This window comes from Ptychodera flava, chromosome 5, assembly GCF_041260155.1.
Source record: "Ptychodera flava strain L36383 chromosome 5, AS_Pfla_20210202, whole genome shotgun sequence".
Classification (NCBI taxonomy): domain Eukaryota; kingdom Metazoa; phylum Hemichordata; class Enteropneusta; family Ptychoderidae; genus Ptychodera; species Ptychodera flava.
In genome coordinates, this window is record NC_091932.1 from 28,010,230 (window position 1) to 28,025,577 (window position 15,348).

General features: G+C 36.1%; 1 protein-coding gene across 1 annotated transcript in view; it reads left to right on the forward strand.

The window, feature by feature from the left end:
- The first annotated feature begins 1,761 nt into the window (after positions 1 to 1,761).
- LOC139133432 (uncharacterized) overlaps positions 1,762 to 15,348 on the forward strand; it is a 96,291-nt gene continuing 82,704 nt past the window's right edge. The window contains exons 1-2 of the mRNA XM_070700025.1: positions 1,762 to 2,118; positions 2,394 to 2,466. Of these exons, the coding sequence (XP_070556126.1) occupies positions 1,872 to 2,118; positions 2,394 to 2,466 (320 nt within the window). The 5' untranslated portion in view covers positions 1,762 to 1,871. The remainder of the gene's footprint in view (positions 2,119 to 2,393; positions 2,467 to 15,348) is intronic.

The following is a 15,348-nucleotide window of genomic DNA, read 5'->3' on the forward strand; positions in this document are numbered from 1 at the left end:
ATTAGAATCTGAGTTGCACGCATGCCACTATACTTAGTAACTAACCTGTAGCCGCGAACGCTTTAAAAACTGATAGTCTAAAGTCTATTTACTGAAAACTTTAAGGAACTGAATAAACAGTCATATTTTTGTAGTTCCACTTCATGAGACATTTACAAACACCCCCATCAAGATAGTGGTATGATCCTACCAATCTCCGCAACTTCCATAGAATTTAGATATCCACATATTCACCTGTTCGTATACTACATGTACAAGCAGTCTCTCTCTCTCTCTCTCTCTCTCTCTCTCTCTCTGTATTTGCATTTATTTTGTAGATGACAAGCTTGACACGGAATACATGCTACATATCAAGACTTTTTTTTCCCCCTGTGTAGATATACTTTTTCATTGCAAAATTTCAAATCAATAGGAATTGAAATTGGGGCAATTTCCTACCTTTTTGTTGGTTTGTTACAAAGTATTTTAACAAACCTTTTACATCGCTGTAATTAGCCCTTTGAGTGACAAAGTCAATTTTGTAACCTTTTTATTACAAATTAATGCAGAGAATTTTTTTCAGTTCCAGACAATTTCTTTTTCAAATTTCCCCGCAAATGTTGATCAAAACTGTAGCCAATGAAGAGTTATGTCCATTTGGTCCAAAATTATTAAAATAATTGCAGAAAAATACATAAAAGTTGGTAAACTATTGCACAACAAAAACTTTGGTGGGAAAATTATAGCCTTCAACGGTTAATATAACAAGCTTCCCTTCCTGTTCAAGATCATCTTTACATAAACTATCATTTTTTGCTTGGATCAAATACAAGTTAAGTACATTATGAACATGCTGACTTCCGTTAATAATCATATGCTGTCATAGTAACACCGATGTATTAATATGAACACACGGAATATTTCCTTTGTTGAGTCAAAGCACATCGGAAATCGGGCAAACACAGAGAAAACGATGCTTGTAGTCCGTGTTTTTCACGCATTTTTGGATCAGGTGAGCAGTTGAGCGCTGATAAATATTGACAGCGATTTGAATCCGATAGAGATTCCGTTCTTGTACGTAAAAAAATATACATCCACTCAATAACAGTATAATCCTAGAACTGCGATAGCTATTTTGTGGCCACTTGTGCGTTAAAATAGCAAACGCACAGACCCGAAATTATGATAACATCTCCGGTTGACTTTTAAGACCTATCAGGGGACCACTTATGCACAAGAAGAAAACTCAAGTCCCCTTTGAATCAAGTGTGATCGTATCGCAACTCCACTTCAAAATGATCACCATGGAAACGAGCGCAAAACAATGCATCTGGCTTGTAGAAAGACTGAGCAAGGAAGTAGAAATACATCGTCAAAAGCCATTACACGTCTTGCGAAGAAAACAGGAAGAAATACTTTAAACCGTAAGTTTCATGCTCTTTCCGAACAATCTGCTTGGTTTTACGCTCTCGTTGTCGACGCGCTGTTGCCATGGGTACATGTCGTCTGCTTCATAGCCGCAGCGCTACTGCCGATGTTTTTTTCTGGTAAACTTTCGCGCATCACTTTTGCAAAATCCTCTGAAAATAATTTACATTTAGCCGAAGTTTATTTCTTCTTTCTGTAGTTACCTATTCAATTATTTTTCTGTCATCTTGGGTAATTGATTACGTTGCTACGGACAAAGCGGCAATTTTAAAGTTTCAAAAGTGCGGTGCGTATGTGTTCGATCTTGAAAGTGAAGTGTATAACACTCACTGTGTGAGCGCGTTTCGCCAGTATTTCAAAATGGCCGCCAAGAGAGAGTTGGCCTGTCCCAGTCCGAGCTGAGAAAAGCCGGAAATATTGAATGAACTTAACATAATTGTGCCAAATTAGCTGTCATTTTCGTCATGCAGGGTGACTGGTGGCTGACAGGGTCGCAGCAAAATCCTCGGGAAGTCAGAGAAGAACCGCAAACGTCCCTCGGAGTGTCATCATACAACAGGATACCAACGTCTCCCAATATTGTCACTCTGAATGTGCAGCCAAAAATGGATAGTGGACTGACAGCGGAGCGACCGCAGATGTCGACCGTCGACAAGTTTGTAGCCCAACAGCGTAGAAGGAAAGCACCGTTCCAGCAAAAATATGTCCTTCGTAAGTGCACTCGTAAATTCCCTCATGCTTTCAATTGAGCAGTTCGATTTGAAGTGGTCGGTCTGTTACCAGTAATTGCAATGCATTGTCAAATTCATTTTATGCTCTCAAATTTAGTGTCAGTACAAGTTCTTATCGGAAGCTCCCTTGTCACAGCCTTTTTTCCCACAACTTTTGGGCAAATGTTTTGATTTTCACTTATCGCAACAATAGGTGAAAATGTCGCATTAACAACATATAACGGGAATCCGTGCTGTTTTTAACAATACACACAGGACCGCTTACAATGGAACAAGTCAAGCCCAGTGTCGGATTCTCTCACTACCTCGACCGTCAAATCGTCAAGGGGTAAGACATTGACAATTTACCTTTCTTTATGTTTCCAGCCATGCATGGTATAAACAGACATGTACCGCCATTCACGCGGTAAACTTTCAGCTTAAAGGTGTCCTGACATGTATTGTACCGAATATTTGACACATGAAATGCTTTTCAAACTTTCTTCGGTGTGTACAATTTAGGTACAGAAAGGTGATGAGTCGAGAGCGGTCACATCAGAGCGCGGTGGTCGGTCTATTTTGTTTTACGACCGCGGCCGCGAGACACGCTTGGGTCTGTTTTGTTGGCTTTTGTTAGGGTGGTAACTGTAATTGAAATTACTAAATGTTATCTGGCTAAACAAACTTTAGGTCGAGCAATATTTTACGTACACAACCGCAGCATCACTTGAGTAATGAGCGGGTTGGGAAAACTGGGTAAAGGTTTATTATACTACCAGTACCTATACCCTGGGCTGAATACGACATTGGTTTTGTCCAAGAAGTGAGAAATGATGATTTCTTTCATACCACACTTCACCTATTCATGTTTTATGGTGTACAGGTGATTCCCCGTTTGCCACCAGCATCAAAGAAGCTCAAAGCCTTTCACCATGTTTGTGTAGAGCTGTACATTTACACTTATGAACTTTGTCATTTTCCAATGGAGGGACCATGTCAATGCAAACAAACCTTTTTTAACTCAAACTTTAAAGAAGAATGAAGAAGAAGAACCAATTAGTTCACACATTTTCCATTATTTAATTTTGATAATTGTTTATTTATTCGTTAATTAACTTATTTATTTATTCATTCATTCATTCATTCATTCATATATATAAATATTTATTCAGTTAAAAATTTAGTGTAAAACTATCCAAGAGAGTTTATCATGGGATCAATGTATTGTTATCTCCTTAACAGACAATTCATAGTGACCTTGCTCAATATTGTGACAATATTTCCATGTTTGTAGCCATTTTCAACCCTTCAGTCAGGTACCAGCTTTTCAGTGAAAATTGGAATGGGTCAAAATGTACTCTTCTCAGTCTGTCCTCAAAGAACTGAAAATCATGGCAGGAGCTGAAGATTTTCAGGAGAAAGGCACTGTGTTTGTTGTGTATATGTCAATGCTGCTATTTCAGGTAGAATCTTCAATTCCTGATGGCAAGATCCCCAGTTATATCTCTGTGACATTCATTCACGTTGCAGTTTGTTTATCGTTTTACCCCTTGGAGTCAACATGTAAGATTTGCTTATCACCAAATCTGCTGACATACATTGAGGTGTTCATGCTTTTGTCCATGTAAGTCTGTTTTGAAATCAAACAGGACAACACACTGTACTAACAAACCCAAGGGTAAGGGTTTGACCCTTTTTTGAAGACACCGTCAGGAACCCTACAGTGACGATTCAGTTTTTCTTTACATAGTGCCTCTTCTGTGTGGAGTATTTGTCAATCAGGATGGCATAATTCCAGTTGGGGTCACCATTTCCATCGTCCAAAACTTTTGCCTGGCAGCCAAGACACATCCTGGAGACACATATGCAATTCGATAGTAAAGCTTTGGACCATAGACCATAGACCATAATACCAGTATAGATGACAAAGATGTTGTAAGGTGATAATGACATCAGCATCAGTCAGTAACCATGACACCTTAGTACAAAGGACAGACATGCAAATATGAGAAAAGATTATACATGAACAGTTATGTTGAGGATAACCCTGCCTGTTTTAAAGCCTATGTAGCTGTTCAGCCTCTCTGTACTGTGTTCACTGATTTGTGCAAAAGCTGTATGAAGAATGATAAAACAGCAGTCTGACTGCATGGTCATGGGTTCTTTTTATGTCTCACTTATTTTGAGTCCAGACAAACTGGTAGTTTTTTTCGTATTGTCAAGGCAACAGGCAGTCAAGTGTTGAGGAATCTTCACTTTGCATAAAGAGTGGCCAACTCTGAACGACAAAGTGTGTGGTGGGGTATGGTGATTGTAATTGTAAAGACGTCAAGGTTTTCTGCAGTTGGTGTTTCCATCTTGTCACAAGATTATGTAACACAAACTGAGTGTACAGTGCGAACAGCAAGTCTGGACCAATCATGTTAAACCTAGAAATTTTTTTCTTTCAATTTTGCAAATTAGAAGCCATTATAAAACTGACAAGCTCAACCTTGCACATCCTTACACGTGTCAAGAACCAGAAAAGTAGTAAACTGAAGAGATGAAAAACAGAAAGTTATTTTTGGTTGCACTACCCAATAACCCTTTGAGTGCTGTAATTTTTCCCACCAAAATTTCAGTGTTCTACCATTTTTTATGAATTTTTCTGTAATTTTTTTGATGATTTTGGATCAAAGGGACATCACATTTCCTTGGCTACGATTTTTCACCGAACTTTTTGGCAAAAATCTGAAAAAATTTGACTGGAGCACATTTTATAAACGTGACAAAAATTGACTTTGGCACTCATACCCTTTCAGCTTCAAAACCATGTCCTTACACATATGATAGAATATTCATTTTCTTTGCTTGCCCAAAGTGATTGTGATTACTAGTAAATACAACAATTGTGTATAAGAGTTCAGTTTGTAAAGTTCACAATTGCCTAAAACTGCATGTACATACTCTTCTACTATCCTTCTCACGATTCAGATTTTATAAATAGGATGAATGGGTGGAGGAGGGTGAGAAATGATGTGATCAGCTTATTGCCTAGTCTGGTGGATTATGAGAAGTGTGGATGATAATCCTGTATATAATGCTGGGATCAGATTTCCTAATCTTCTGACAGACCCCACAAAGTCCTGACTGCACCCACAAGGTCCCTCAACTAAAAGTACAGCCATGCGCTGTGAAACCCACTTGTGTGGTTGTGAAGAGGTGTTTACTTTTGTGTATGGGAGAAGAGTCCATTCAGAAAATGCATCCATTGTTATGCATTGGTTCAGAAACACAGTCACTGAGTCCAATTCACTGGCCAGGGTGAATGCCTTGAATAACTGTCATTCTATTGTGAATTTTTCAAAGGTGGGGGAAAAAAATACAAACTCGTGGGAGAAATTTGCAATGAAAGTGGTGTTTACCTCTGTTATGCATGTCGTTACTTATGCTAAATCGGTAAACCAAATCAAAACAAAACACAGATTATTAATAATTAGTAGTCTTAATTATTTTCATCTAATTGGCTGTAATCGTATCATCTGGTTATTGACTCTTTTACATGACCTTATAGTGTCTGTTCTTTCGAATCTGACCGTACAAACACATAATTACCAGCTCTAATCTTTGTGCCAGGCATTGCCAATACTTCTTCACAATCAACCTCATAGGGATATAGCTATCTCTACATTGCTGCTTTACGTATTTTTCATATTAGTAAAACTGCAAATCTCAATAATTTACTTCCTCCTTTGTACCCACTTTTTAGCTCCCATAGCCATATGTATATATGGCAATGGAAGCTATTCTTATAGGCTAGGGAAATGTCTGTATGTATGTATGTCTGTATGTCTGTATGTCTGTACGTCTGTATGTCTGTATGTCTGTATGTCTGTATGTCTGTCCGTCAACATCAAAAACTCCAAAACCGCTGTACATTTCATCTTGATATTTGGTGTGTACATGGATGATGGGCTGTAGATGAGATTTTGTTCAAATGAAGTTGTCATTGCCAAAAATATGCAAATTAAGTGAAAAAACTCAATAACCGCTGAGCAGATTACATGAAAAATTAGCATGTAAGTACTTTGGGCTGACATGAAATGATTGTGCACATCTTGGGTCAGTATCTTGGACTTGCTATTTTTCATGAATTTTTTTGTAATTTTCTCCCATTTTTGGTCAAAAAATCTCCTGCTCTGAAACTACAAGTCCGATTGATTTGAAACTTGGTATGGAAGTGCATAGAAGTGACCTTTCCCAAATTTGGGCAAATCGTGGTGAAATTTGCATATTTTTAGTTTACACGTCCATAGACTCCCATGTATAAGGCAGATCTCCATAGACTCCCATGTATAAGGCCACGAAAATAAAAATTTAGTTTCTCATCGTATTCATATTGCAAAAAGGATGCAGTGACACAATTTTTAGTCCCCACGGATGAAGTCCAGTGGGCTTATAGATTGGGTCATGTCCGTCTGTTCGTCCATCCGTGAGTCCATCCGTTCACGCAGATATCTCGGATATTTTGACAAAATGTCATGTGACCTTGATGACCTTTGATCTCAAATATACATATTTATCCATAACTCAGTAACCACAAGTGCTACCACCCTTCATATATGGTATGATGGGACAGCTTATGACGCCACATATTGTACCTCATTAATTATGCACATATCTCATTTTGAGCGAGCCAATAGAGCAGAGGTCTGATTTTTGGTATATAGGGATAACTTAGCAAAACAATTTTTTTGACAAAATGTCACGTGACCTCGGTGACCTTTGACCTCAAATATACATATTTGTCCAAAACTCAGTAACCACAAGTGCTACAGCCTTCATGTATGGTATGATGGAACCACAGGCGACCCAATAAGTACTACTGAGTTTTTTAGTGTTTTCTCTATCATTTTCTCTTCTTTCTTCATGCTCTGAATGATCGGAATAAATAAAATAAATGGTTTATATAACATAACCTAGCCTCTGTAACTCTTTATTTATTTTACACTCCATTACAAGGACGTATATCTCTCATACACACATGCTGTAATTAATTAGTCAACACAACTAATTATGCTAATCCGTGGACTTATCAGGGATTTTACGGGTTGGTCAACATCGCGAAAGATAGGAATGGTTACTAAAACGGGAACCTTCTCCTTTTTCATTAACATCATTATCTTTCCGATGTTGACCAACCTCTGATAAGTCCACGGATTAGCATAATTAGTTGTGTTGACTAATCAATTACAGCATGTGTGTATGAGAGATATACGTCCTTGTAATGGAGTGTAAAATGAATAAAGAGTCAAGAGGCTATAGGTTAGGCTATATAGTCATTTATTTTATTTCCTACGATCAGTCAGAGCATGAAGAAAAGGAGAGGGGCTGACAGTGACAGAGAAAACTGAGAAAAACTCAATAATAAGCTTATCAATATGTATGGGCCGCCTATGATGGAACACCTTATGACGCCACATATTGTATCTCATTAATTATGTGCATATCTAATTTTGAGCGAGCCAATAGAGCTAGAGGTCTGATTTTTGGTATATAGGGATAACTTAGCAATACAATTTTTTTGACAAAATATCACGTGACCTCGGTGACCTTTGACCTCAAATATACATATTTGTCCATAACTCAGTAACCACAAGTGCTACAGCCTTCATGTATGGTATGATGGGACAGCTTATGACGCCACATATTGTACCTCATTAATTATGCGCATATCTAATTTTGAGCGAGCCAATAGAGCTAGAGGTCTGATTTTTGGTATATAGGGATAACTTAGCAATACAATTTTTTTGACAAAATATCACGTGACCTCGGTGACCTTTGACCTCAAATATACATATTTGTCCATAACTCAGTAACCACAAGTGCTACAGCCTTCATGTATGGTATGATGGGACACCTTATGACGCCACATATTGTACCTCATTAATTATGCACATATCTAATTTTGAGCGAGCCAATAGAGCAAGAGGTCTGATTTTTGGTATATAGGGATAACTTAGCAGTACAATTTTTTTGACAAAATGTCACGTGACCTCGGTGACCTTTGACCTCAAATATACATATTTGTCCATAACTCAGTAACCACAAGTGCTACAGCCTTCATGTATGGTATGATGGGACACCTTATGACGCCACATATTGTACCTCATTAATTATGCACATATCTAATTTTGAGCGAGCCAATAGAGCTAGAGGTCTGACTTTTGGTATATAGGGATAACTTAGCAATACAATTTTTTTGACAAAATGTCACGTGACCTCAGTGACCTTTGACCTCAAATATACATATTTGTCCATAACTCAGTAACCACAAGTGCTACACCCTTCATGTATGGTATGATGGGACAGCTTATGACGCCACATATTGTACCTCATTAATTATGCACATATCTAATTTTGAGCGAGCCAATAGAGCTAGAGGTCTGATTTTTGGGATATAGGGATAACTTAGCAAAATGTCACGTGACCTCGGTGACCTTTGACCTCAAATATACATATTTGTCCATAACTCGGTAACCACAAGTGCTACACCCTTCATGTTTGGTATGATTGAACACCTTATGACGCCACATATTGTACCTCAATAATTATGCGCATATCTCATTCTGAGCGAGCCAATAGAGCTGGATGTCTGATTTTTCGTATATAGGGATAACTATAGGAGAGAAATTTTTTGACCAAATGTCATGTGACCTCGATGACCTTTTACCTAAAATATATGTTTATGTCAATAAATAAGTAACCACAAGTGCTATGTCCTTTGTATTTAGTAGGATGGGAGACCTTATGACAACACACGCTTTACCTCATTAATTATGTACACATCTAATTCTGGGCAAGCGAATAGAGCTAGAGATCTGATTTTTTGGTATATAGGGATTAGTTAGCAACATAATTTTTTTTTTCAAAATGTCATGTGACCTCGATGACCTTTGACCTTGATTATACATATATATGCATATTTCAGTAACCACAAGTTCTATACCCTCCAATTTTGATAGTATATTAGACCTTAAGATGTCACATCTTGTACCTCATTTATAATGCGCATATGTATTTCTTGGCTGGCCAATACTGCTAGAGGTCTGATCTTTTTTTCCCGATTTAGAACCATAACGTAGACATGCCTCATGTGTTTCAAATTGGGAACAACGACATAGACCTATGTGCCCATAGATCTCAACATATACACTCCAGTGATACTTCTTAATGACCTCATTTTCCTGCCCCATCAAGACTAATACTCCTATTACAAGTGGGGACTATGTCATTGTAAATGACTTGTTGAGTTAATGGTTGTATCACAGTATTCGATATATCTAATTCTGTATTTTTTCCATTTTATATTCTGAATAATTACATTAAACATATTTCACTGTCTCCAGTACATTTCATTTAAGTATTTTCACTTCATGCACTTCATCCCTTTCACACATGTTCAAATATCTGACCAGAGAACAAACACTAAATAGTCCAGGATGGGAGCTACAGTGTCATTGACGCTATTTTTTCTTTTTTTATTATTTTTAAAATACCAGTAATGTTTTAATTATAATCCATTGTTTTATCTACCCAGCTTGAATTTCTATGTAAGACGCACATTGAAAGTCACCTAATTGATGTTTGAAATTTAAATTGCTCAGTCAATTTTCGCGTATTTCTTTGGATTGCCAGTCTCATATAGTTTCATAATTATTACAACAATGAGGGGATTGAAAGATAGAAATTAAAACTTTTGAAATCTATATGGGATTTCATTCAAGAAAAACGTGATCACTAGCTGCATAGTTTTTATCGTCTGATATACCTCATCAAAATTCATACAGCCAGTGCACATCAACCTTGCTGTGTGGTACTTTGTTTTTCCTTTAAAACCAACCAATGTTGTGATATTGTATAAATTAATTGTTTTCAATTATATTATGTATTTACCATTTCTTTCCTCTGTCATTTGTATATTTAGCGATATCAAAATATACAGCAACTCTGGTGTTGTAGCAACCAGTATGTAAATTTTGACCCGTAAATCTCTTAAGCTGTCTTGTCATGTTTACCGACTAAAGAGAAACACACTCTGGTGAGTAAACAGTGCAAGTGTTGAACACCTCTTCACAATGGGACAAACACACACGAGATTTCCAAATGGTCGTGTCACCAGGAATTCATTTCCGTGCCACCTCATTATATACTCTCCAAAAGGGGCTGTGTATCTCCTTGCCATGTGAGCCCTGATGAAAAATGCATCCACATAGCTATATCAATGGTAATGGCTTTCATCCAGAAATACAAAAAGAGTACTTTACTGAATGTCAAGGTTGTTGAGCTTATTGAAGAACGACATAATTTTGATAATAAAAGAGTTTGCCAGGCATTTTTTTTTCACCTGCCGCCATAGAATGCGAAAGTATATGCAAATATATCATGCCAGTAAAACTACTTTTGTAACTTACATAAAACAGATTTCACATGGATTATTAATGCAAGTTTCAGTAAACATGTGTACAATCACATGACATGAAAAAAAAGTTTTCAGATTAAGACAATTTATTTCAAGAATTTTCCTACCATTTTGATCAAGAACTGTAGGCAATGAAAAGTTATGTCCATTTGCTCTAAAACTATCATAATAATTACGAAAAAATTAAAAAAATTGATACAATGTTGCACTAGAATTTTGGAGGGAAAAATTATTGCACTCAGAGGGTTAAAGGAATATTGACAGGTAGTGTGTCTGTTATCTTCTTTCTGATCCATGAAAGCTCTAAAACCCTATTATTATCTTGTCTGTGCAGTAAAATGTTTTTCAACATTACAGACAGTAGCATTTATACTTTTTGCTAGTAATGTCAGTGAAATAGCAATGTAAAGCACATTTTTGATGGATTTCTGCAGTTGTGCTTCAAAGATATGCTAAGTTAATCTGACATTGTTATACAAAGGAAAATTTGCTCTGCCATCGTAAGAATGTGTAGGTTGCAGGCTGTTGAAGTAGAAATATGATATTTGACCTTTGACTTTGGTATTCGTTTGAAAGTTCATCCCATGTTTCAGCCGTTCCAGCATATATTCCATCTAGGATTCTGTGCATAATATTTCAGAACTTCGTCCGGAATTCAACACTTTTGCGGCAACATAGAATTCAAAATAAACTGCTTTTGTCCATATTCATGAATTTATTCAAAAATATTCATTGTCTATAGCTTTGTTTCATGAAATACTGTAAAGCAATAGTCTGCACCAATGTTATGCACAGCTGATTTACAAATATTCTATTTGACTTGAGAGAAATTTTTCATTTTACGTGAGATGTGAGTCAAGTAAATTTCAAAAGAATTCCTGCACTGACTCAAGGAATTCAGAAACGTTGTTAGAGCACAGTGTTTGAAAAAAACAAAGAAATGTAATTTTACCATTGATGAATGAAATTGTGATTATGCTACACAGAGCTGTGTAGATAATGTTGTGTATTTTCAGCTAGTTCTGAACAAGAGTAGACTAGAAAGATAATGTTGACTGATCGGATTGACTCAAAGGATTGTTGTTGCTGGACAGAGAGAGAGGCCCTTTACATTGCTGCCAGTAACTTGTATGCTTAGTGCATTGCATGAACAAATTTACAAGCCATGGGCTTTTGTTGACTGTTTGCTCGTAGCCCGCCAGTAGACTTGTTGAAACCATCAACAAACCTTGTGTGGTCTGAAAAAACTTGTTTATCTGTCATCTGTCAACTGAGATAAATGTGCATGATGATAATTATGATAGTTGTTGATTCAAATTTATTTTAGATTTGCGTACTAGTATTTGAAGACATGATTGCTTCTGTTATGCCATTAATTCAATTGCTCATGGCAAATATTTGTTTTAATCATACCGTACATCAGTCATATTGATCATCATTTTTACTGTACTTGGTTGTATGATATAGAGTGATAGATTTGAATGCATTCTAGGGTGCTTTAATCATTCCCATTTTACTAATTGCAATTATCATAATTACAAAAAATGATTGAGATGATTTTTACAATAGAAAAATAGCTGTAAACTGCAACAAGAAAGAAAACTTTTGACATTTTGAATAATCTGAGTTCATAGCATTATAGCAAGTTCAAGTTGTAGATCGTTATATTGTATAAATGTTGACAGACAAAATATTCTGGGAAAAAGCTAACAACATACTAGAGGTGGCTTTGGTTGGGTTATCTGAGCTTATAGCTAGCTAGCTCAGTGTTCAGGGATGACATTGTATGCTCCAAGAAAGTCCTTGAATTTCAAATGCTCCTAGAAAGTCCTTGAAAATGTTATTGAGCCCTGTAAACTTGATATGGCATCCACAATTTTCAAATATCGTGAAATGATCAGTCATGATATCGTAAAATTGTTGTGTAAAATAAAAAATGAAAAATTGATATGAAAAATCTTTCAAATTTGCTGAAAAAGTTCTTGAAAGATGCTGGTAACTTTCAGTGTATGGACGGTGGTTAAGCAATACCATTTGGTATTTGCTGGTCTCTGAACCAGAATTGACATAAATCCCAGCTGTTCCATTGTCAATAGTTTGCCAATCCTACATAATTGTGTACTTTATTGACAGTCGTAGGAGTACATTAATATTCACTGGTTGTTGGACCTATGCAGTGGCAGTTTTGTCTCAACAAACCTAATGGTTCTAGATTCAAACTAGTAGATATGTTCACCTCTGATGTTTTGCTTGTCTAGAATTTAACTTTGGTTTAAGCGCCGCGACAATTTTTCTTTTGATTCACAAAGTATTCGCCGCAGTATGTACTTGATTATTTTTCGAAAGAAAACATGATCACATATACTGCCTTTAAACAGTACAGTAAAACCAAAAGATTTTCCAGACATCTGTTGTGTAATGCTCACCACCATATCACTTTGGTCAGTGTACTAGTTTGGCAACAGAAAACTTCCCTAATTCAAAACTTTACTGTAAAGAAAGTTGTCTTCATGTATAATTTGTGGTTCTGTACATTGTTTGTAGTCTGTAAGCGTGTAATGCAGCAGCATGAAAGTGCACTTTTATTAGTTGACACTAATAATATTTTTAGCACTTAAATTACAGAGGAAATTTCCAGCTGGTTTTTCTGAATTTCAATGGGATATTTGTATAAAACTGCATTGTTCAAAGACTTCGTACTATAGTCATGCATTTATACCAAAAATAATGAAAGACTAAGGCACACGTGTCTATTATGTTGTGAGTGTAGGTGTAGGTTGATGTATGTGAATGGGTTTGATGCTTACCTGTAGGTATATGTGTGCATTGTTAAAAGCCTCCACAAGGATTGCAGCTGGTGTAAACAAATGAAACATGTTGTTCTGCCTGTAGAGGGCAGTATTCACACCAGTGGCGAGAACTTTTTTTGAGACTGGATTTTAAATGAAACACGTCTTCCAATTAAATTACATCATTTCGCACTCTGTTTTCAAACAATCACTTTGTGCTTTACTTTTTTAAAAGTTTTGTTGATAAGACGCTTTGCGTTGATGGTGAACATTTCTCCTTCCAATCTTTGATTTTGTGAATAAAATGTGACTTTTCAACAAAAATTATCATAGCATTTTACCGTGTTCCCAAAATCTTCACCAACAAACAGCACACACTTAAACTTTAATATGCCACTACTGAGTGTTTTTGGGCCGATTCAGTACTTTCTGAAATTCCTGTGTATTAGCACTACCGGTATTTTTTAATCTGTTCACCTGCGATTCCCCGTAAATGGGTTCACATTCACCATTGATAATCTGGCCTTGAGCCAAACCATGGTGGTGAATTTAAGGCTTAGAGTTGTAACATATCATGTGTTAAAGATAATTTTCTATGGTCGTGATGGCAATGTAGCCTAGACAGCACGCTGCTAACAAGACTAATCATAGTGCATGGCACTAAAACATAATTCTATGAATACGATATAAAATTCATTTCAAATGAAAGTTTCAGTGGTGCTGGTGAAAAAAATCCAACTGGTCACCTCTATTCATTTGTGCAAATTCACTGTAGTATTGATTATAATAGACTGTGCCAAAGCTGATGGGTAAAAAATTTTATAGATAACAAGGTTAGTGAACAAGATGGTATTTGTTATTCCAGTCAATGCCTTGGTTCTTTGGGCCTCAAATTTGCGAATTTATTGTTTCCCTGTTTTGCTCACCATCAGTAATATGAGTATAGTATGCATGATAGAAGTTAATTCATGTAAAATTCATGATCATTGAAGAATCGACACTAGTGATTATCACAATCAGAATATCACAAGTATTTTTCATTCATTATCTTATGTTGAACCAAGTCAACAAGATCATTTTAACACTCACAGTTTATTATTTGAAATTTTCAACAAAACATACATTTTACAACGTTGTCAATGTGATAAATATCCTCAAGCTCTGAGTTCAGTAAAATTCTTTATTTCTATCACAGTCCCTCTATCCATAGAGTGGATAAAGGGACTGTGAACCTATACAGCTAAATAAATTGACGTGTTTGGAAAATTTGGCAGTTGTCTGATTCAATATTGTGCACAACAATAACACTAATTGTTTTAATTTAATAAGCAGTTAGTAAATAAATCATTCGTTCACAATTTCATTTGTTAATGGCATAATCATTCAGTCATGCTTGACTTCTCAATGTGAAGTTTTCCTGGGTGATAAAAAAGCATATAAAGGTAAAACCAGAAAAAATGTCTTTGATGCACCTGAATTTGTTAAAATTAAAACTATAATATTTTACAACTTTTTTCTGAGGAAGATCAAATGGCCATGTTACTCCTTTCACCACTGTTTTCTGTTACTGAGGTCCAACTATAACACTATAGACAATGGGGTTGTACCAAGTAGTGGTGATGAAAGGGTTCACCAATTCAAAGCATAATTACAAATGGAGAAATTTCAAAAAAATGGAAACTCTACCAACTTTTTTGTAGCTACCTACATGTTCAGCCACCAGTTTATTGCTACATGGGTCCCAAACTGATTATGTATGTTTTGGGTTTTTTTTCTGTATCACAAACAGAAATCAAATGATACATGTCAACAATTGTAGTAATAAATTTTTACAAACATAAATGTTTTCTGTTTTCTTAAAAATGAAATTGATGGTACTGTTGAGTGGTTACCATGGTAACAGGCATAACACAATTGTTTTTTCCCTTTGGTAAAATAGGGTTTTGAAATTCAATACGGTGACCAAGGCATGCATTGCAAG